This window comes from Lactuca serriola, chromosome 4 (assembly GCF_051521515.1).
Source record: "Lactuca serriola cultivar US96UC23 chromosome 4, Lser_US96UC23_V15, whole genome shotgun sequence".
NCBI classification, from domain to species: domain Eukaryota; kingdom Viridiplantae; phylum Streptophyta; class Magnoliopsida; order Asterales; family Asteraceae; genus Lactuca; species Lactuca serriola.
Genome location: NC_136411.1, coordinates 2,471,046 through 2,495,149, shown reverse-complemented (window position 1 = coordinate 2,495,149; position 24,104 = coordinate 2,471,046). Strand labels below are relative to the sequence as shown.

Sequence of the window (24,104 nt, the reverse complement as noted above, 5' to 3'; positions counted from 1 at the left end):
GAAAAAAGGGACCCTAACGTCATAAATATAATAAAAATTCAAAAGAAGACATGTTATTACAAAGTTCATTAAGATCAAATTTATCTAACATACATTTTTCTATAAATAATATTTTCAAAACAATTACCAAATAAGCAATGCTATTACGAAGGGTTGTATGAATACACCTTATTTCTATCTCAAATTTGTAGAAGCCTAATATCAAAGCATGCTGCAAAAAAATCAGTAACAAAAGTCATAAATTTGATAAATAAAAGAAAAGGAAAAAATCCGATAACCAACAATTCTGATTAACACATTACCTTATCAAGTCAAAATGATACTTTAAAGCTAAAACTAAAAGAACAAGTAACAACAAACATGAGAAATTTTGGAACATAAAACTTATGATTATACAATTACATACAAAAATCTACAAACACATTACCTTATTTACTAAAAAATCTTAAACTTAGAGCAATGGGTTTCACAGTTCGGGCTGAAAAATGACTACAATAATTTGATATACAAACAAAAATCAGAAATACAACTTGAAAACTTTGAGAAACAAAAGTCATAAAAAACTGATATACAAAACCATAAATAAAAATTATGGGTATGTCAAGACTCGATTCAGTTCTGAAATCTCCAATCGGTTCAAAAATTAGAAACATAAATTAGAAATAAAACTCATACTCGCATACTTTATATGAATTATGATATCTCATAATCTGGTTCAATAATCAACATAATCAACACATGGGAAGGCGAGATTGCAAGATTCAAGAAGTGAGGAGAATTGAATGCCGATGTGAGTAGGAATGTGCGAATGCAATTCACTTCATAAATCATCACAACGGAATACAAGATTAGTCTTCCGATCATTTTAGGAATGGTATTAGTCTTCTGATGAACAAGAGAGAAACGACTAAACGAGAGTGATAATGACGAGTTTTGAATCGATAATGGAGCGGTATAAGATGCATCGTGAACATTATTACTCTTGAACTATTCATCGATTCACAAGGCATTCTCGCGTGATGTAGGTGATGATTCAATTATCGAGGATGACGTTTTGATTATCGATTCATCGTCCTTTTTTAGAACAACAAACAAGATTCAACGCCCTAATTCGCGTTTTCTACGTTCCCACTTTAGATGAAATACGTTCAGTGCTTCCTGCAGGCCGACTTGCTTACTTTCTTGGGTTAATTTTAGGTTGGGCTAACTTGGGCCTCAAAAAAACATATACACACATTAATTTCTTATATATACACTATATGGCCTAGAAATATTTGGCCCCTTAAAGACATGGGTCATGGGCGGTCACCCGGGTCGCCTACTGTCAGGGTCGGGCCTGCATTCACCTAAAGTTTCGTGTCTTTTAACCTCCGTAATAAGAAAGAAACCAAGAAGAAACCCCAACGTGCCTAAAATCAATGAGTTCGATCTTTGTCAACTTTAAACCCTAAAATTTTACCCCCATAAAAACTTATGTCGATGGTTGAATGTGGTTCATCAGAAAGTTCATATCTCGATCGTAGGAATATAGGGGGGGGGGGGGTGGGAGTTGATACCAAAACTGGTGTTGAAACTCCTCATGTGAACACAATTATCTTTCCACACATAGTAAGATGAGATAAAGAAGTAAGCAGGAGAGGTCTCGCAAAAGAGGGTAGCAAAGTAGGGGTGTGCAAGAAAACCAAAACCAAACCAAAAACCGAAAAAAAACCCAGAAAAACCGAAATTGGAAAAACCAAACCATTTGAAAAACCAATGGATTGGTCTTTGTTTTTAGAAAAACCGATTTTTTAGGTTCGAAATGGTTTTTCTATATCTAGAAACCGAAAAAAACCCGAACCGAACCAAAATACACAAAATGACGTCGCTTTATATATAAATATCACACCATTAATAAAGTAATCCATCAAATAATAACAACTAATATTCTATGGTGTAGGTGAAACGTCTATATGATAGGAGAGGTTAGATGATTAAATATTTAAAAAGATTTTAATCACTTACATATCATATCGATTGTAAGATTCAAAAATGAAGATTTTTTTATACTATAAAATGAAGGGAAATAGTTAACTTAATCATCCCACATTGATTATTTGTAAATGAGAATGCCTATAAACAATAGACACCATATATATATATATATATATATATATATATATATATATATATATATATATATATATATATATATATATATATATATATATATATATATATATTTCAGTTTTATTTAAATGGATGAGACATATTATATATTTGTATTGTAGTATATATTAAACAAGTATGAACTTTTAAAATGCAATGAGTCAAGTCTAATAATTTATTAACTAAAAAACTGAAAAATCAAAATAGAAAAAAACCAATGATTTAGTTTTTCCAAAATAAAAACCGAAATTTTTGGTTCGGTCCAAACCATGCTCACCCCTACAACAAAGTTGGCGAAGATGATTGGTAAGTTACTATTCATTGTTCAAAAAAATATAAAACCCAACTCTTTGATCTCTACTTTCTAAATATTTTTTTGCTGTAGCTGCTTTCTAGAGTTTTTTGTTTTTTTTTTCAGCCGTAAAACAGTTATAATGGTAAAATTGGTAACCGGTAACGGCCAAGAGAGCAAACATGTTTCGGCCCGTAAAGCCCAAAACGTTAAAACAATTAGGCTGAACAGAAGCCCAAATGTACCAGACGAGAACAGAAGTCGGCGTACACGTAAGATGTTGTTGCTTCTTGCAAAGCGAACAGACAAAGGCAGGGCAGCCTTTCGGAGATATCAAGGGACTTCATCTCGACCACTCCGAACTTCCTTATTAACGTCCCTCTTCTCATTTTCAACTCACAAGTCGACCGATCCATAGCTTCCGTCCATCTGTATCTACGCGCACAAACTCATATACACTGTGCGTGTAGTCTACCAGTACCATGGCAACGTTTTCTCCATCGACACATTGTCCATCGTCATCGGCTTATTCGAATAGTTCGTCCATCATTAATGGTAGTAATCGACTTCATCAACGTATAGGGCTATCCTCAATTCTTCCCAAACGATGTCGTTCAAGAAAGTTGTCTCTACAACAATCATCCAACGGGGTCTCACTCTCGAAAGCTGTTCATGTTCAAGATGGTTAGTTAGTTTCCTTTCCTTGTTATACCTAATTATTACCGTTTCTTTTCACAAAATCTATATTCTCAATTTGTGCTCATGGGTTATTCAAGCAAGCATTTTATATTTGGGTTGACCTTGATTGATTATAAATTCAAGGGGGTTTGATGTGTGATTTCAAGTTGCCTTGGTGTTAATTTACCTTTTCCAAGATCAACCACTCAGTTTCATACTAGCAAAAGAAATTTGATTAAGAAATTTCAGGAGAAAATTACTTATATCCCCTAATCTCTTAAATAATCAGAATTTGTAGAACATTCAGCAGATGAAAAACCATCAATATATAGGGTTGATTATCTGGTTATAATTATTCAGTAAAACATAATGATCATCTATCTGTTTGAATCTTGTACCTTTTTCTATGACTGTATGCACAATTGCCCATGCTTCTTTATTATATTTTTTTGTATGTCTCTAATCTTGAACATACATTATAAATAAAATAAAAAAATTGAATCTGTTCAGGACAAGAAATGGGATGCTTTTTCCAACATGAAAATGCAACATCCGAGGTTCGGATGTTGACAAAGTTGTTAGCTAAAGGAACAACAGCAAAACTATGTATAAGAGTAGAATCCAAGAGATCTCACAAAGATGAGCTAAGAAGCCTTGGTGCTTCAACCCATTGTAGAATCCTTTATATATGCATTGACTGTATGGGTACACATGGATATGGGATTTGGGAATATATTAGGGAGGCTATTGGTATTTTCTTAAAACGTACGGATTAATTTCAGTAGTAGCTTAATCGATAACCCCATGAAATTTACCAATGTTTTCTCTTTTTGGAAGTTTTCACCATAACATATATATAAGTTTTTGTTTTTAGTTTTTAGCTATTAATCTTATATATACATATAGGTGCTACAAACATGAAAACATCCCCTGTTGAAAATGATGATCCTGTTAAGATATTGAAAGATGGAATATTATCCGTACCTGTGGTACCACCCCCAGAAGAAGTCAAAGACATTGCAAGCTTTGATTTTGATAAAGACAAGTCTACTGTCAGTATAACAGTTGTTGGAGCCTCGGGTGATCTTGCAAAAAAGAAGATCTTTCCTGCACTTTTTGCACTTTTTTATGAAGGCTGCCTCCCTGAGGTTCGTGTTTTTTCTCTAACCTTGAATTCAAGATTTCAACCCATTTACCATTTTGGATTTAATTGTTTTATATTTGCTAACTGTCAACAGCATTTCACGATATATGGATATGCACGAAGTAAGATGAGTGATGCCGAACTTAGAACCATGGTCAGCAAGACACTTACATGCAGAATTGATCAAAGGTGAACACATCTTTTACTACTACTATTTCTTTGTCAAAAAAAAAAAAAAAAATTCTTGGGTTTTGATAAATGTTTGAATGGCATATTTTAGGGAGAACTGTGGTGAAAAGATGGATCACTTTCTTGAAAGATGTTTCTATCATCCTGGTCAATATGATTCTGAAGAAAACTTTTTGGAGCTTGATAGAAAGCTCAAGGAACACGAGGTAATGTATATTTATATATATACATATGATACTCACACTGTTTGCAAGATTTATAATTTGAGAATATCTGATTTTTATGTAGGCTGGAAGGGTTGCAAATCGTCTGTTCTATCTATCAATTCCACCAAATATTTTTGTAGATGCAGTCAAATGTGCCAGCTCATCTGCATCATCTGCAAATGGATGGACAAGGGTAATTGTGGAAAAGCCATTTGGTCGGGATTCTGAATCCTCTGCTGCATTGACAAGGTCCCTCAAGCAATACTTGGATGAAGACCAAATTTTCAGGTAAGTTTAGTAATTTTCTAACACTTTTTGTTTTTGTGTATTGTAACAAGATTTTGATTTTTTTTTTATTACTATCTTGCAGGATAGATCATTATCTTGGGAAAGAGCTAGTGGAGAATCTTTCAGTCCTTCGATTTTCCAACCTAATTTTTGAACCCTTGTGGTCAAGACAATATATAAGAAACGTACAATTCATATTTGCTGAAGATTTTGGCACTGAAGGGCGAGGAGGGTAAGCATTTCTTTTTTTTTTCTTCATATTTTTATGTTGTTTCCAAGGGACATTTGCTCATTTTCCCTTCTTTTTTAGATACTTTGACAATTATGGAATAATTAGAGACATTATGCAAAACCATCTGCTTCAAATGTTGGCTATTTTTGCCATGGAAACCCCTGTGAGCTTGGATGCAGAAGATATCAGAAACGAAAAGGTAAACTTTTATTTTAACATTGAAAATGAATTGTTTTCTATGTATATATATATATATTTTTTAAATATAAAAAAAAAACAGGTGAAAGTTTTACGTTCCATGAGGCCTCTGCGACTTGATGATGTGGTGGTAGGACAGTATAAGAGTCACACAAGAGGGGGTGTTAAGTACCCGGCTTATACAGATGACAAGACTGTGCCAGCTGGCAGTCTAACACCAACTTTTGCTGCTGCTGCTCTTTTTATTGATAATGCCAGATGGGATGGAGTGCCCTTTTTGATGAAAGCTGGAAAAGCTTTACATGATCGAAGGTTGGTTTGTGTTAATAATTTTTTTTTTCTTTTTTTAATCATGACATATATATATTATTATATACAGGGCTGAGATACGAGTGCAGTTTAGACATGTACCTGGTAATCTGTACAACAAGAATATTGGGACAGATCTTGACCTGGCAACAAATGAGCTTGTGATCCGTGTGCAGCCTGATGAAGCCATATATCTCAAGATCAACAACAAAGTCCCTGGTTTGGGGATGAGATTGGACCGAAGTAATCTTAATCTTCTCTATGCAGCAAGGTAGGTGCCAGCTAAAAATTCTTTTTTTTTTTAAAAAAAAAGAAAAAAAAGAAAAAAAGGGAGGAGGTTTTTGATGAGATATTGGAAAACAGGTACTCAAAGGAGATTCCTGATGCGTATGAGAGACTTCTTCTGGATGCAATCGAAGGAGAAAGAAGGCTTTTTATACGGAGTGATGAGCTGAATGCAGCCTGGTCTTTATTCAGTCCTGTACTGAAGGAGCTTGAAGAGAAGAAGATTGTGCCCGAGTATTACCCGTATGGCAGCCGGGGTCCGGTTTGCTCCCACTATCTTGCTGCCAAGTACAAGGTTCGGTGGGGTGATATTGGTTCAGACCAGCAGTAATTCAATGTTTCTTTTTCTTTTTCTTTTTGTATTCACAAATTTGGAGGGAGATGAAAGTTGGCTTGCTTCATTTTTTTAGATTTTTTTTTAGAGTGTAAGGAAATAAATAGCAACAAGCCGACATAAGATATGTTAAAACTAAAAGGGTTTAATTAAGGTAAGTTTGTGTCTTAATCTTATATTCTTGTTGTTGTATACTATGTTTTTGAATCCACTTCTCTTTGGTAATACTTATTGCATTGTTTTTCATTTTTAGTTTTTTGTATTGGTTGGTTAGTTTCTCCCTGAATCTTATATGATTTATAAACTACTCAAATATTTCATCATATAATATAATGATTCCATGTAAAAACTTTGTTGTTTACGGTATGAGCTTATTTGTATGATCACTATTGCTGATATGCTCCTTCTAAATCTGACCTTATATCCGTAGCTGATGAACTAAAAAAAAAATATAGGTAATTTCATGTTCCCATGATTAGGTAAAAGGTAAATCATAGAACACAGTCTAGATATTTGAGATTGCAATACTTGTTTTAGTAGAAACAAGTTCTTAAAGGGTATTTATTGTTTCTTTCGGCATTCTGCATACATCACCAAATGATATGGACTTGTTTCAGTTTTAATAAATCATTAATTATTTTTGGAACCATGAATAATATAATATTTTCAAATGTATTTTCTAATAATAATGATCCACAAAGAAATCACCCTATTGTATTGTGTTACTAGGTGTGAAACCCGTGTATTACACGGGTTGATTTAAAAAAAATTTAAACATTAAAGTGTAAACATAAAATATTTTTTAATGTATAACTTTAAAATAAATAAGATACATATTTATTGCAATTTAATATCATATATATCATATTTAATACTTTACATATATAAGTATATGACTTTAATTTTAAAAATTGAAATAAACCAAAAATTGACAAGTGGATAATATTTATTTTTAAAATACCACAAAATGACAAGTGTCAAAATTAATGAGAGGTTGACATATGACAAAAAAACCTTCATTTATTAAGGAGGATTTTATCTAATTGTAAATTAAGCATTAACATACATATACATGGTAAATGCATATCATACACGTTTATAGATGATATGTTGAAAACCACTTTTTGTAGACAGTATAATAGCTTTGGAAAAGCATGTGGAGGGAGGATAACGAATCTATAAATAATAAATAATAAATGCATATCATACACGTTGTTGGTTTGCCTGAATATTTTCATAATCTACAGTACACCATTAATATTTAATAAAATCTAAAATTTGGATAAATAAAAAAGTTAGCTATTTTTTCGGTCTATTCAAAACGCAAACCCTCCCTATCTCATTCCCTCCATCTTCATACCTACGCATGTACCTCTCTCTTCCGATTTTCCTCTTTCAAAGGCGTTTCTATCTCCATACTGCATATACCTTTCTCCTTCTTTCTCTCTCTGTACATAGATAGATAGATTCTACACACCAAATCTGAATCACCACCATTCCATTTCTCCCTTTCATATTTACAAATACATGCTTCCCTTGATCAATGGTTGATTCAAATGAGGAATCAACAGATTCTATCTCCATAGACCATTGTACGCACAAAATCACTGTCATTTCTCTTTGGCATTAGATTGATTCTTCATCTTTCTCCCTCATATTTACAAATATATGTTTCCATTGATTAATTGTTGATTCGGGAGACTGAATGAGGAATCAAGAGATCGAAGGTTCTGACGATGAAGATATGGCGTCATCGGCACGACAAGGAGGTGGGAGCTACGGCCCAGTTGTCGCCCATGATAATGATCCCGTCGTCCTCGAGATGTCATCCATTGATCCTGGATCTTCATCTTCCTTGAAGTTAGTTTTTCTCCTTTTTATGTTCTCCTCGTCTCCGTCTGTGTTTTTAACGTTCATATACTACTTGGAACAATCAAGGGTCGGACTAGAGAAATTAAGGAATAAGAAAGAAGAAAATCAGCAAATTGAAGTTGTATAGGTTTGACATCGAAAAATATGCATAGCCAGTATATATTAGTAACTGCTTTCATGTAGAAAACTTTGATACTTAGAGTCTATTTACAGTATAAATAAGATGCAATAGCAGCCTGAAAATTCTTGTCATATTGTGAGAACAATCCCAATTAACATCATTGATGTCCCAAATGTATACCATACTTATTTTAGGAAGAAAAAAAGGTACCATAATTCAATTGAATATGTGAAGAGGTATTTTTTGTGATTCGAGTCCATGATCTTCTCTTAAACATTACTAGTGAAAAGGAGATTAGAAAATAAATGCTCCATAATGTGTTGAACACTTCCACATCAGGCAGTCTCACTTTGTGAAGTGTTGTTCAGTTGAGATCCCATTTCTCCTTATGTCTATTCAACTGTTTTTTCATTTAAAAGAAACTTCAATTGAAGTCTTTAGTTACCTAAGTAGACTGTAAAAAGGGTTTCACATGGCAACATGTTGTATATGCTTTGGTAATAGCTTGAAATATTAGATTATGTATGACAGGAAAGTAAAAACTAGGCAGACAAGCACGGGTGCCAGAGAAGAACCAACACGTAATGACCGAGGAGGAGAAAATGGTGGTCGGGGAGAATCTAAACTGGAATTATTTGGATTTGATTCTCTCGTAAATATCCTTGGTCTTAAAAGGTACAAATTATTCCTTTTGGTATGTATCCTTATTTGATAATTTTACATCAACTTAAGTTTTGTACACTTTGGTTGTGAGCTATTGATCACTACACACTACACATGGATAAAATAAATATCTTCAATGTTCTTTATTATTACTAACTGAATCTACAATGAATGGTGGTTGTATTTGTATTTGTATTTGATCTGATGGTGGGAAACTGTGATACTCATACTATAACAAAATAGGCTATTAATTTGCACAACTGTCATTTATTTCATATCTCTATGAAATATGCTCTTTTGATGAAAAAGAAAAATCAAAACTATGTTGCATGTTGTTCTCTCTTTTAGGAGATTTTGATCTCTACTCTGGTTGACATTAGTTTTTTATGTTCAATCACTTGTTTGTTTTGTTTTGTCATTGATGTTTTGAGCTTCCCATATCAGCATGACAGGAGAGCAGATCTCTGTGCCTAGTAGTCCCAAAAACGGTGAGGGTCATTCTGTTGCTGACCAAATTCCAAAGGTACTCTGCTCAAAAGTAATTGGTTTTGAGTCTACCCTAACCTAAAACTGGTTTCAGTATAATAAATAGACACTTGAAGGTTCTCATCCTAAGTGTTGGGTTGGCTATCATAATTCATGTCCTTTGGAATTACTTAGTGCAGGTAAGCAATGGACACAAATTGGGAACAATGATGGGAGTCTTTATTCCATGCTTGCAAAACATTCTGGGAATCATCTATTACATCCGATTTTCTTGGTACATAACATAAATTTTTGTGCAAATGTTTTGAATCTTCTTTTATCTTTCTACCAGGAATATGAATATTCTTGACGGGATTATGAGTATAATGTGAATTGAAACTTGGCAGGATTGTTGGCATCGCTGGCATAAGCCAATCCCTATTGTTGGTTACCTTATGTGGCTTGTGTACTATTTTGACTTCTGTATCATTGAGTGCAATTGCAACTAATGGTGCGATGAAGGTGGATATTCTTGGTTCCTTTAATATATATATATATATATATATATATATATATATATATATATATATATATATATATATATATAATATAATATCGATGATGATATTGATTTTGTGATTTTGTTTTTCCTTTAGGGTGGAGGACCTTACTACCTCATAGGTCGTGCCTTGGGGCCTGAAGTTGGAGTGAGCATAGGATTATGTTTCTTTCTAGGAAATGCAGTTGCCGGTTCTATGTATGTCAGAATATATACTTACTTACCATCCATCATCATCATGTTGCTTATAGTTGACCTTTTGTAGGTATGTCCTGGGAGCAGTGGAGACATTTTTAAGTGCTGTCCCAGAGGCTGGCATTTTTAGAGGTAGTTATTATTATTATGTACTATATAAGTTGAAAATAATCAAAACAAAACTCTGAAAATATAGTTGTGAAATTTGACAGAGACTGTGATACAAATAAATGAAGCGGGGGTTGAAGAACCAATTACAACTCCGAGTGTACATGACTTGCAAATTTATGGGGTTGTGGTTACAATCATTTTAGTTTTTATAGTTTTTGGTGGTGTAAAAATGATTAACAAGGTCGCACCAGCCTTTCTTATACCTGTAATATTCTCTCTCCTTTGCATCTTCCTCGGGATATTTCTCGCACGCAGGGATAACGAAAGTACTATTTCCAAACCCTTAACCCTCTTATCCTCTCCAAAAACCATAATTGTAACTAACCAACCTTACTTTTTTCTTAATACAATACAATACAATAGCTGGAATCACTGGGTTGAGTTCAGACTCTTTCAGAGAGAACTGGGGTTCCTTTTACCAAAAAACAAACGATGCTGGAATACCTGATCCTGATGGTGAAAGATACTGGAACTTCAAGTAAGTTTCAGAATCATGTAACTACCAAGTATCAACAACATTTTTATATTGTTAACTTTTTTCCATGAAAAAGTGCATTGGTAGGGCTTTTTTTCCCTGCTGTAACAGGAATTATGGCGGGGTCTAATCGTTCAGCCTCATTAAAAGACACACAACGGTCCATTCCTATTGGGACATTAGCCGCGACACTCACCACTACTTTCTTGTACATAATATCTGTATTCCTTTTTGGATCTGTTGCCACCAGGGAGAAACTTTATACAGATAGGTAACAAACAACTTTTTAATAGTATACTTTTTTTTTGGGTTAAAATAACTTTTTTAAGTTTTTATACAGATTACTGACGGCTACTATTGCTTGGCCGTCTTCAACAATCATATACGTAGGCATTGTACTTTCAACTCTAGGTGCGGCCCTACAGAGCCTTACGGGGGCCCCACGTCTTCTTGCAGCAATTGCAAATGATAACATCCTACCTGTTCTTAACTACTTTAAGGTTCCAGATACCGGTGAACCTCATGTGGCAACCTTGTTTACAACACTACTGTGTATTGGGTGTGTCATAATTGGGAATTTGGACCTCATCTCCCCAACCATAACCATGTTTTATCTTCTGTGTTATGCGGGTGTCAATTTATCATGTTTTCTTCTCGATCTCTTAGATGCGCCTAGCTGGCGTCCTCGCTGGAAGTTTCATCACTGGAGTGCATCTTTATTTGGAGCATGTCTATGTATCGGTCCGTATATGATCTAAGCTGAATAGCTGATATTCATTTTATCTAAATTCTAAAATAGATTTATTTGTTTGATTCTTTTTAACTGTATATGATTTGGTCAATGCAGTAATCATGTTTCTGATTTCTTGGTCATTTACGGTGGTGTCCCTAGCTCTTGCTAGCGTAATATATTGGTATGTCAGCATTAAGGGAAAAGCCGGTGACTGGGGAGACGGTTTAAAGAGCGCTTATTTTCAACTAGCTCTTCGTAGTCTTCGATCTTTAGGAGGTCAGGTCGTGGTCGTCTAGTCTATATAAATATTGGTTCTTATACAATATATATATATATATATATATATATATATATATATATATATATATATATATATATATATGTGTGTGTGTGTGTATCTAACCTTGTTGTTTTTAATTTTAATTGGTTACAGCTAACAATGTCCATCCTAAAAACTGGTACCCGATACCCCTAATTTTCTGTCGACCATGGGGTCAGCTACCGGAAAATGTACCTTGTCATCCGAAACTTGCTGATTTTGCCAACTGTATGAAGAAAAAAGGCAGGGGGATGTCCATATTTGTGTCCATTCTTGATGGGGACTACTATGAGTGTGCCGAAAATGCCAAAAGCGCATGCAAGCAGCTCGCTGCGTACACCGACTATAGACAGTGTGAGGGTGTGGCGGAGATAATCGTGGCCCCGACCATGGCCGACGGTTTCCGGGGGATTGTGCAAACGATGGGGCTTGGTAATCTTAAGCCGAATATAGTGGTAATTCGTTACCCTGAGATATGGCGTCGGGAGAATCTGAGGCAGATTCCGGCCACTTTTGTTTCGATAATCAACGATTGTATTGTTGCTAATAAAGCGGTTGTGATAGTGAAAGGGCTCGATGAATGGCCGAATGAGTTTCAACGACAGTACGGGACGATCGATTTGTATTGGATCGTCAGAGACGGCGGTCTCATGTTGCTTCTATCTCAACTTCTTCTAACAAAACAAATATTTGAGAGTTGCAAGATTAGGGTTTTTTGTGCAGCTGAGGAGGATTCCGATGCGGAGGAGCTTAAAGCTGACGTCAAAAAGTTTCTTTATGATCTTCGAATGCTAGCTGAAGTCATTGTGATTTCAATCAACTCGTGGGACCATCTGAGCGGCGCGTCCCAGACTCAAGATGAATCGTTGGAGGCGTTTACCAAGGCTCAAGGGCGGATTAAGGATTACTTGGCAGAGATGCAACAAAGGGCTGAGAAGGAAGGGAAGCCGTTAATGGCAGATGGGAAGAATGTGGTTGTGAATGAGCAACAGGTGGATAAGTTTCTTTACACAACTCTTAAGTTGAACTCTACCATTATGTACCACTCCAGAATGGCCGCGGTGGTGCTTGTCAGCCTTCCGCCTCCGCCACTCAACCACCCGGCCTATTTCTACATGGAGTATATGGATTTGTTGGTGGAGAATATTCCTAGGATTTTGATTGTTCGAGGTTACCGTAGAGACGTCGTCACTTTGTTCACGTAGCCCAATTTCACTACTAACACAAGGGTATATAGTCACATCGTAGATATTTGTTGTAAAGTTAACGTTAAATTCATTTTTTTATAAGTGATTGTATTCAGTTGTATATTCTATAGAGAATTCATACTTTTCCCAATTATTAATTTTCAATTATAACCTTTTTTATATTGGGTTTAATGTTCAAGAGTTTCCTGAGAGGGGATAAATATCGAAGGCCTTGTTGTGGAAATATTCGATTAATGACATAAGCTGCATCTTCATAGATTCGGCCCAAAAACGGCTTGGAATATTTTTTTGTGGTGGATCATACTCCTGCGAAGGCTGGAGGGAGTGGTGTCATAAGAACCGCTACTCCCGTGAAGGCTGGAGGGAGTGGTGTCATAAGAACCGCTACTCCCGTGAAGGCTGGAGGGAGTGGTGTCATAAGAACCACACTCCTCCTTTGACATGTAGTAGCCACATCATTTATACCACACTTTTGTGTGGTTCGTTACCACACCTAGGATGTGAAAACAATGGTAAAGAAAGAGAAAGGTGTGTGTGTGAGAGAGAGAGAGAGAGAGAGAGAAAGTGTAACATACACGTTCAATTATCGTCTTTTGTTAGTTTAAAAAATGAATATTATTAAATATTATATGGTTTTGAGCATTGAGTTCTAACAAGATAGTTTTATGAGATTTGAAATAAAACTATGTTTAGAATCATTCCGGAAGTATTGGAAGTCTTACGAGACTCCAATCAAAAGTCAAATATTGAAATTAACGAAAATGTAAAATTTAAGTTGGAAATAAGTAAAAATAATGTTATTGAAAGTTGTAAATTATCTCGTTAGAAACGTTTAGGCGAAAACCTCACTGAAATCCGAGTTATAACAAAGAAGTTATGACTTATTGAAGTTTCGCGACACAACCGACACAACACCATATGACGTAAAAATTGAGTTTACGATAAACTACTTTTTAGCCTTTTTGATCTAAACGAAAGTTGTAGTATTCGTTAAACCGAGAACTTTCATAAAAAGAATGTCCAAATCTGACTTCGTATGAGGAAGTTATGATTTTTCTAGGAATCGACATAGCAGTACACAACCTGAAACTCAAAATAAAGATCGAGTAATTTTTAGCCGATACAACCTAAACGAGAATCGAAGATCTCGTCAATAGTAGTACAAAGGTAAAAAGACAGATGAAAATGAACGTCGAATGAAGAAGTTATGAATTTTTAACGGACTTTTCATGTCCTGGCCCGTTAAAAATATAATATTAAAAATGAAGTCAAAATTAACCGACGGAGTCTAAACGAAAGTCGTAGACCATATTTTCACGTACGCATACATATAAAGAACGTCAAAATGGAGCCTGTATGCGAAAGATACGAATTTTTGAAGTTTTGGGCACAAACTTCGAGGCTGGTCCGAAAGAGTACGCCCAGCGTACTCGTGAAAGTGATTCGGAGTCCGACAACCTCCATACTCCTTCGCATGAGAGCCACGTGTCGTAGCCTTGACGTGTCCGAGCTAATCCACTTCGTACGCCCAACGAAGAGATGTGCGAGGCGGTACGCCTCGCGTACCGAGGAAATTACGCCCAACGTAATGAGGAGCTTCGGTCCCCTATAAATAGCGATCGAAGCCATCCGATTTTTGTTTACAACTTTCACTTATCTCTCCCTCTACTTTCCTTTATGTTACATTAAATACCCCTAAATTTAGAATATCATCCTAGCATCGTAAGCAAGCCCCGGAGAGCCCGAAGATCCCGAGAAAAGAGTTTTTCGAGTTGAAATTCCGCCCGCGCAAGGCCCGGTTTTCAACGAAATCGCCGGTTTCGTCAAAGAAAGTCATTTTTAGAGATGAAGTGCTGCCCAAATCAACATTTTATCATTCGGTTATTTCAAGGTGAGTTCAATATAGGGACAATTATATGCTATGTGTTATATGTGCGATGTGCTTACCCGTGTTATTATGATAATGGAGCTATACCTTTGACCATGAAGTGAATGACTAAGCATCACTTTGGTATTGGTATGTAGCCTTTGTCCATGAAGTGAATGACTAAGCATCACTTTGGCATTGGCAGAAGGCTAGGTAGGGCTGAAAGCCTGTAAATTGCTAGCAAAATGATAATGAGAAATCGTTTATTTTCTATGTCACTTGGGCTGAAGTCTTATTGATGTATATCATGTTGAAATTTTTGTATTTCATTGATTGTAAATCTTTGAATCAGATTATTCATTGATAAGGAAAGCTTGTCATATGATACTCATCTGCCCTTGTTGTTCTTTGTAACCCTTTGCTTCTGTCATATATATATATATATATATATATATATATATATATATATATATATATGGCATAACGTTATATTGTAACTGTTATTGAACTTACTAAGCATCACCGCTTATCCCTCTCAGTGGTTAATTATTGCAGGTGATAAGCATCCATTATAGTTATGTACTGTTAGAAGATGTAGAATATATAGTATTGTAGCTTTTGTATTTAGTGTATAAATTCATGGGAAGTTATGTAATATATAAAACTTTATAAAAACCTCGTTAGTCGGTTTGCATCTAGTCTTTTGTAATAAGACCATATATGTAAAATATGTTTATGAATATGCATGTCGCATGTTTGGAGTAATAAAGGGGTCTTTCAGTCATGGTATCAGAGCAGTAGTTTAAGTGAACTAAATACCACGGATTGATATTTAGACTTAAACAGTCGGAAGTTTAATATATGAATGAATTCATTGCGAGTATATGGATACAAACCACAGGAAAGACTTAAGTAGGGTATATGCCTTAATTAATATTATATACTAATTGAATTGTTTTAGCATGCCTTAGGTTGAATACCTCACTTGCTATAGTATACACTAGCATAGTTTAAGGGAGATGCCTTATATGCTAATATGTGCTAAAAGATAAATAATATGCCCGAAGGCGCGGGCACGACTTGGAGATACATGGTGTCACTCTTTCTCTTCCAAAGCATCCACGTGTCGATATAACTGTTTATGTTTCTTCTATTCCATCTGCATGAAACTTTTCGAGGTGAAAAGGAGACCTACGATAGTTGACATCGATAACTTCATAAATAAACAGTCAAGGGATATGTCACACCCCCAAACCAGAACGGCGGAAACGTTCGGGGGCGGAGGACGTCATATTCAGTATCATAATAATTGCATAGTAAGGAAAGTACACACCACCAAATATATAAATATTTAAAAGTGTTTACATAATCGTAGTTGTTACATATTCAAAATATAAATACAATAACATGTTTCAAAAGAAGTCATTAACGCCAGAACGTTAATCCCCAAAAGATGATTTCCAAACCTGCTTAGCGGTTCCCTGAGAATACAAGTTATTTCAAAGAAAAAGTGTCAACAATTAAGTTGGTGAGTTCATAAGCGGTTTTGATAAAATGTATGTCATTCCAAAGTTCGTGCATTTTCCAAGAAAATCCCTTATTTTCTTATAAAAGTATGAAATGCATATGAATGTTCGTGTTGTGAATTATAAATAGTTGCACCAGGAAAATCCCTTATTTTCCTATTAGTTGATTGTTTTAGATACAAGAAAATCCCTTATTTTCCTAAAGTAACAGGCAGTCTCTAAGACCGAAAATCGCAAGCAACTGGCATGCTTAAAGGTTGAGACATAGTTTTATATAATAAAGCTATAAGAAGATCGCACTTGTTAGATGAATAATAGTTTTAATAGCTACTCGTTCATAGAATCAGAATACCATAATAATTGTCTATCCGGTGAGTTTTATAACCATAATAAACATAAGATGCCTGTGGCGACGGTCTTCAGGCGTCGAAACGTTTATGACAAACTGTCACCCAAAGGACTGTAGCTAACAGTCAGGGCGCGGGATCATGACTTCCAGTATAGATCTGTACACATTTGACACACTCTTCAAACGGGAGACTCTGGTTATAATAGACAGGACTTTAGGTGGTACCTTTTAACAAAAAGGTAGCAATGAAGATGTAATAGTCTCACGGATTCTCAACTAAATATGTATTAAAGTGATAGTTTTGTATGCAATGTTTATCCTCTTTCATAATGTTTGACAAAGCATAAAATCATAAGTTGTTTGAATGCATAAAATAGTTTAACAAGGATGGCTACCTTGGATATATGCATTTGTATAAGTCTAACGCATGCAAAGTATAACAAGAGTTTTCACATTTTCACTCGGGATTAACCGGGTGTTTACTTGTATTCTCCCCCGAAATGTATTAAAAGTACATTATAAAGTATTTGAAGGTGTATAAAAGGGGTATGAACTCACTTGATGGCTAACAACAAGTTCACGAGTAATATGATGAAAAATCGTTTGTATGAAATGATTTCCTTTTCTACCGTGTTACAAAGGCGTGATGATGAGTTGAGTTTTCTTGTAAAAGCATTATGTTATAGTTGAAAATGGTTACTCTTGATATGATGTAGTATGCAAACGTATAAATAAAACATATTTCTATTTATATGACATATTGTATCCCAAGAGGGTAAAGTTGTGTTGTGAGGTGTTTTGCATGATAACAACTTCATATGATAGTTAAAACAACAGTATGAAAAGTATAGCAAAAGATCAATGTTTCACACGATTTTAGCCGTGTGTTTACTTGTATCCCCCCCCCCCCTAAAAGTGTTTAAAAGCGGTTAAAAACGTATTTAAAGTGTGTTTGTAGGGGTATGAAGTCACTTGATTGAAGTGGTTGTTTTGAAGTAGTCGAGAGAAGAATCGAGCAGAACTTCGACTAGAGAGAGTTGAAATCTCGGGATTCTCAGGGATCTCGGGAGTATAGAACTTCCTTCAGAGCTTGAGTATAAAACCCGGGGCTTCATGCAGGCAGTACTTCGACTGGAGAGAAGCAGTGTCTCGGGAACTTCGGGGCGTCGGGCCTTGCGTCGTGTTCCAGGAGTGTTACCGGGGCTTCGGGGTGGTTTAGAGGGGCTTAACAGAGAGTAGAAGTAGGAGAGAGGTTAGGAATGAGCAGCCAAACTCGAAAGGCTTCGATTTCTATATATAGGCTAAAAATCGAAGTTCATGTCGTGAGTTTGTCCCAAATTTGCCATGGCATGCATCATCTGTCAAGTGGCTCTGAAATGCATCAGTCAGACTGTTCACGTCGTGAATACTAACAATTCTGACACAGCGTCGAAATTCGTGTCCCGAACTTCAGAAAATCATATCTTTCGCATACGAACTCCGTTTTTGACATTATTTATATCTATGCGTAGCTAAGAAAAGGCTATACAACTCTCGTTTAGACTCCGTCGGCTAATTTTGACTTTATTTTTATTATATTATTTTTAATAGGCCGGGCCTAGAAAAGTCCGTTTAAATTCCATAACTCCTTCATCTGGTGTCCATTTTCGTCAGACTTTTTACTGTTGTACTCCTATTGTCGGGGTCTTCAAGTTTCGTTTAGGTTGTGTCGGCTAAAGACCGCTCGATCTCTATTTCGAGTTTTTAGTTGTCTATTACTAGGTCAGAAGCTTCGAAAAATCATAACTTCCTTATACGAAGTCGGATTTGGGCGTTCTTTTTATGTATGTTCACGGTTTAATGATATATATGACTTTCATTTAGATACCTAAGGCTAAAAAGTATATTATCGGGATTTCGCATTTTACGCTTAACAGTGTTTTATCGGTATTGCCGCGGATCTTCGATTGGTCATAACTTCTTCGTTATAACTCGGATTTTAGTGTTCTTTATATTTTTGGAAACCTCGTTACGATATATACCACTTGGTATATCCCACTTATTGTTTTATAAAAGTTAAATTTTGACCCTAATTTCGCTGGTGTTATAGGATATCGTAAAATAAAATGTAACAAGTGATACCATAAATAGTGTATTAATACCTATAGAGTGGTGTTATACATTCAATCTATGTTTGATTAAATAATAACACCTTTGGATGAATGTTGTGTGTTCAAAGTACATTCGGACAAGATGAATGTTTTGGTGTAATCCATGAAGTTGTTCCACCGCAGACTAGATTGAAGCAGTGATTGCTTACAGAGTTAGAAGAGCTGAAGATGGTGATACATACTTCGAAAATATCAAAATCGATGTCGTGCAAGATTTAGAAGAATTCAATGAAGATCAAAGGAAAGGCTAACAAAGTTTTCAGACTCAATAGGCCAAGACTTTGCCTAACATTGTAATGTAGTATGCAGTTTGAGTGGTATGGTAAGAGCTGATATGTAACCCTATACAAGATGCTCAGATTTAGTATTTAATAATACTGAGTGACAATTGAATTCTATCACATCCTTATAAAAGTTCCATAGTGTGTTAAGCTGACTTTAACATACTTGATTAGGATGGTGAAATGAGGCATTTAGTTAGGCTGAATGACTTACTAGTTAGAGTAAGGTAGAGTACATAATTGAAGAAGATATAAACTCATAGTATGGGATGGGAAGAGATGTTGTTGTTAGGAATGACAAAGAACCAAGTCGAAGCTAGTAGAACATGTTGAGATGCAGTTAAAATGCAGACTTCCTAGGATAAATTTCTATGAAGTAGACTTAAAAGATACACCCATGAGAAGAAAATTTTCTCATATAAAGGAACGACGATGTCATGAAAGGATAATGAAATGAATAAATGTGCATGGTGACTTGCATGAGTTAGAAGATGATACGGATAGTTGGAGACCGTTTGTCTCCATACTACTAGGGTAATTCTGGTATAGTTTGTCTTGCAGAGTAGACACTATCCGTGAAAGAATTTATATGAAGAATTTGGAAGTGAAATTCTTATCGACTTAGGAAAAATATTAGGATATGCTAGATCGAGCTTATGCATAAAAAGAATTCTAGAAGGTGAATTTAAGAAATCTAAGATATGTTGATAGAAACGTGAAATCCCTAGTTGAGTCTAGGAGAATGTAACGTCCCAAAAATATAGGCCAAAATTTTCATTTTAAATTAAGTGGTTAACAAAACTTTAGTAGTAAGACATCATCCGGACATATCAATTCATAAAACATATCTCGTGTCTGAAAACCAAAGCATGAAAATAATCATAATGTTAGAGTACAATCCCATAACATCTCATAATGCGGAAAAACCAATGTGTGTGTATGATGTGTCGCTACCGTGCCAACTCTTTCCCCTTCGCTGAAGAGGTACCTGAAAACAAAACTGTAAACTGTAAGCACAAAGCTTAGTGAGTTCCCCCATCATACCACATACCATACAATCATATCACATACATACTGCCAGACATTTTTGGGGTGCCCGACCTACCCGGTACGACCATTCTGGGGTGCCGACCTACCCATGTCGAGCTATTCTGGGGTGCTGACTACCCTTCGGTCCTAACAACCGAACCTCGGGGACTATTTCACCCCTACTACTACTATCACACATATCATAGCATAATCTATCGTCAGACATATCTGGGGTGTCCGACCTACCCTTCGGTCCTAATGACCGAATCTCAGGGACCTTTCCTCCCTTCTACTACCTCTATCTCATATAGCATATCATGCTAGCAGCTAAACATATCATAACATATTGTTAGGCATATCTGGGGTGCCTAACCTACCCTTTCGGTCCTAACAACCGAACTCTATCACTCTCACATATCCTATCATGCTAGCATATAACATATCATGTAGTAGCAACACAGATGAATATCACAAAGACAAACATCTAACATACGATCCCTACTGGTGGGCCGGCATTGTGGCCGTAGACCCACCGCTACTGGAAGGTAACTCACCTCGAAAAGTAGCTGCTGAAGTCTGCTTGCTAGACGTCTGACTGCTGCACCGGTAATCCTCCGGCTATAAATCTATAAACATAGATTAGTCACTCATAAATACCCTTTGGTCAAATAACTGACCTACCCCTGGTCCAAGGTCAACTCCTTGGTCAAAGTCAACTTCCAGTTGACTGGACTCGCCGAGTCATGGCACAGACTCGCCGAGTCCCTCTCCTACTATCCCAACACTAACTCATTAAGTCCCTCTTCCCACTCACTGAGTCACCCTTAACCCACTACTTGGGACGATTAGACCGACTCGCGATCCGACTCGCCGAGTCCGAGAACAACTCGCCGAGTCCCACGAGCAGATCTCCTACTCGCTTCCAAATCCTCACCAGAGCATCCATCTTGAGGATTTGGGTTTCTAGGATTATTGCTACACGTTAAATTGCTAATTCCGCATGCAGCTACGAAGGGTTGGACCTTCTACACTTAAACCCTTCTTAACTCGGTAACAGTTCATATGACTCGCCGAGTTTGAAGAACAACTCGTCGAGTTCCAGGCAATCTTCATAGGACTCGCTGAGTCGTTCATCCAACTCGTCGAGTCTAAGACCATCTTCATAGAACTCGCCGAGTCCCTTCAACCCTCCTCCCATACAGACCAAATATGAGACATGCAACGGTTCCAAACCATAGATCTAAGCTCCTAGGGCATGCTTATCACGTAAAGTTGCAAACTTTACGTGCATGCATGGCCCTATGAGCTCCAAAGGCAATTCCAAGCTCTTTATGAGGTCATACACTCAATAGGGACCTCAGTCACTTCAACCACAAAGACTTTACACTTCTAAGATGTCCATAAGGTCTAGATCCGAAGTCCTTTCAGAACATAGAGCATAACACATGGAGTTTGAGGTTTTAGGGCTTGAAAACCACCAATTAGGGACAAAAAGGGGATCTAATGAACTAGTGATCAAGGTAGGAACTTTTCTACCCGAATGGAAGCTTCTCACACTATAGATTTCGGATCTACTTCCCCTCCTTGCACTCTTCAACCTCCTCCTTCTTCTTCTAAGCTCCAAACTTCCTTCACAAAGCCAAAAATCACTCACAAGAACAATATGGGGGCTAGGGTTTCGCTCTACAGCTCTCTGGAAGTGTTAGGGACAAGGGAGGCCGAGTTAGAGTGTTTAAATAGGGTGCAAACACCCGGTTAGCGTTTTAATCATCCAGCACGGACTCGCCGAGTCTCGGAACCGATTCGTCGAGTCCCTCGCTTAAATCCCATGCCAAAATCGCTCCTACTCGGCGAGTCGGGCCTCCAACTCGCCGAGTCCAAGGCAAAATGAGAAAAATACATAACTAGAAATCGTACCAGGAATCTGGTGTTACAGAGAAATTGTTGTATGTACTTGTTTGAACACACTCAGGTGTGAAAAGTTGCTTTGTGAAAACTTTTGAATGGTGACTTGGAAAACTACAAAACAATATTTGGGATGAGTATGAGTAGGTGTGAATAGTAGTAGAGGCCTATACTACTGGAAGCACATGACTCACACTTGAATCAAGGAAAGTCAAAAGGTTACTAAGAAAATGATTTTCGTTCAGACCTTAGTGGTCATAAAGAATCTAGTCCGACTAATATAGATCTGCAAAGTGAATTGATTGGTTCAGAGAACCATGTCTTGTGTAGCGACGAAACTTCAGTCGGAAGATTGAAGAAGGAGATGGTCGAGGTAGTCAATAAAAGTATAACAACCTTCATTAAAGGATTAAGCAACCATTAGCTAGAAATGCTACTAGTTATGAAAATATTATATCACATTAGAACATGAAGGAAGGTTTCTTCTATGATAGTGTTTGACTAATAGAAATAAGAGTATGATTCGTTGTATGTCTTTTGCATTATGAAATCAAAGGTCATTAGAATATGACCATTCGAATTATTGTTGTAGCAAAAGTGAAGACCTTATCTTCAGTTGAGTTTATAAATCGAATTTAAAAAGGAGTAAGAGTCTGCAATAAGAATTGAGTTTTTAACTCGGAGATTAGTACCGAAAGCCCAATAGAGAATGACGAGCAAGTGCAGATTTGAGCACCGCCATCAATTAAGTTTGAAGAGTTTGGCAATCATCTAGCTAAAGGTCGTACATTTTAGATTACCATAGAAGAGGCACACGAGGACCCGAAAGTTGTGATTGGTTCATTTCTCGTAAACTCTAGACCTGCTCATATCTTATTTGATTCTAACACCTCAAATTCTTTTGTGTCTCATGAATTTGCGCATTCTTTTCAAATTGCTTGTTATACATTCGCCTAATCATTTCATGTAGATACCGCGGGAAGTGTATCATTACTTGCTGATAAAGTCTATAAAGATTGTGTCATAAAAATTGAAGGTTATAGTTTTCTTGGTAACCTGATTCCTATCTCTTTACCCAACTTTGGTATTATTCTCGGCGTGAATTGGTTGTCAAAGAACTGCACAGAACTCTCATGTTACAAAAAGATGGTACGCATCCCTATCAAAGGGAAGGATTCTATTTTATGTCTACTGTAAACAAAGACTTAAAATCTTAAAAATAATCTCTTTCCTAAAAACTCGTCAACTTATATCAAAGGGGTATTCTACTTATCTAACCTATACAACTGATATCTCAAAAGAGGGGAAGAAAACTGTAAATGATGGTCCCGTTGTTAATGAATATCCTGATGTTTTCCCCAATGATTTGCCTGGACTTCCCCCGGATAGGCAAATAAAATTCTGAACTGACTTTATGTCTAGTGTTGCTCCAATTGCCAAAGACTGCTAGACAGAATGATAGCATTTGGGTAATTGTCGACTGACTAACTAAGAGTGCACATTTTCTTGCCATGCGTGAAACAACTCCAATGGATAAATACGCACATGTATACTTGGATGAAACTGTTGCAAGACATGGTGTGCCGCTAAAGATTATTTCCGATCATGATAGTAGCTTCACTTCTCATTCTTGGGCAAGCATGCAATGTAAATTGGGATCTCGTGTCACTCTCAACACAACTTATTATCCCCAAACAGATGGTCAGACGAATAGAAAAATCCAAACAATATAAAATATACTGAAGGTATATGAAGCACTATATGGGCGTAAAATGTAACATCCCTTTTAAAATAGAATAATTAAATAATAAACCGGAACCCCGAGAAGTAATTTTATTATTATTTTAGTTTATTATAGCCCAAAAACAAATAATAATTATCGGGATGTTAGTTTCGGGGGTTAAAGCGTAATT

At 36.2% G+C, this 24,104-nt stretch overlaps 2 protein-coding genes and 1 long non-coding RNA gene across 4 annotated transcripts; 2 read left to right on the top strand and 1 right to left on the bottom strand.

Moving 5' to 3' along the window:
* Positions 1-2,734: 2,734 nt before the first annotated feature.
* On the top strand, positions 2,735-6,479 carry LOC145100888 (glucose-6-phosphate 1-dehydrogenase, chloroplastic-like). The gene is made up of 10 exons (XM_079038019.1): positions 2,735-3,124; positions 4,025-4,266; positions 4,357-4,451; positions 4,543-4,657; positions 4,740-4,945; positions 5,028-5,177; positions 5,256-5,376; positions 5,458-5,687; positions 5,755-5,955; positions 6,048-6,479. The coding sequence occupies exons 1-10, from the start codon at positions 2,923-2,925 to the stop codon at positions 6,298-6,300; spliced, it is 1,815 nt and encodes a 604-aa protein (XP_078894145.1). The 5' UTR covers positions 2,735-2,922; the 3' UTR covers positions 6,301-6,479.
* Positions 6,480-7,466: 987 nt separating this feature from the next.
* LOC145100887 (uncharacterized) lies at positions 7,467-12,207 on the bottom strand. The gene is made up of 2 exons (XR_013705346.1): positions 12,072-12,207; positions 7,467-8,248 (listed from the first exon to the last, which is right to left on the bottom strand). It is a non-coding gene; the product is annotated as an uncharacterized LOC145100887 (long non-coding RNA).
* Positions 8,009-13,245, top strand: LOC145100886 (cation-chloride cotransporter 1-like). Of its 2 annotated transcripts, XM_079038017.1 has the most exons (13): positions 8,009-8,163; positions 8,828-8,971; positions 9,404-9,482; positions 9,625-9,719; positions 9,832-9,946; positions 10,081-10,181; positions 10,249-10,310; positions 10,391-10,615; positions 10,713-10,827; positions 10,901-11,095; positions 11,165-11,565; positions 11,672-11,833; positions 11,991-13,245. In XM_079038017.1, the coding sequence occupies exons 1-13, from the start codon at positions 8,009-8,011 to the stop codon at positions 13,079-13,081; spliced, it is 2,940 nt and encodes a 979-aa protein (XP_078894143.1). In that variant the 3' UTR covers positions 13,082-13,245. The 2 variants fall into 2 exon arrangements, with proteins under 2 accessions (XP_078894143.1, XP_078894144.1); XM_079038018.1 differs by lacking the exons at positions 8,009-8,163; positions 8,828-8,971 and having other exon boundaries at positions 9,400-9,482; positions 9,620-9,719.
* Positions 13,246-24,104: the final 10,859 nt, after the last annotated feature.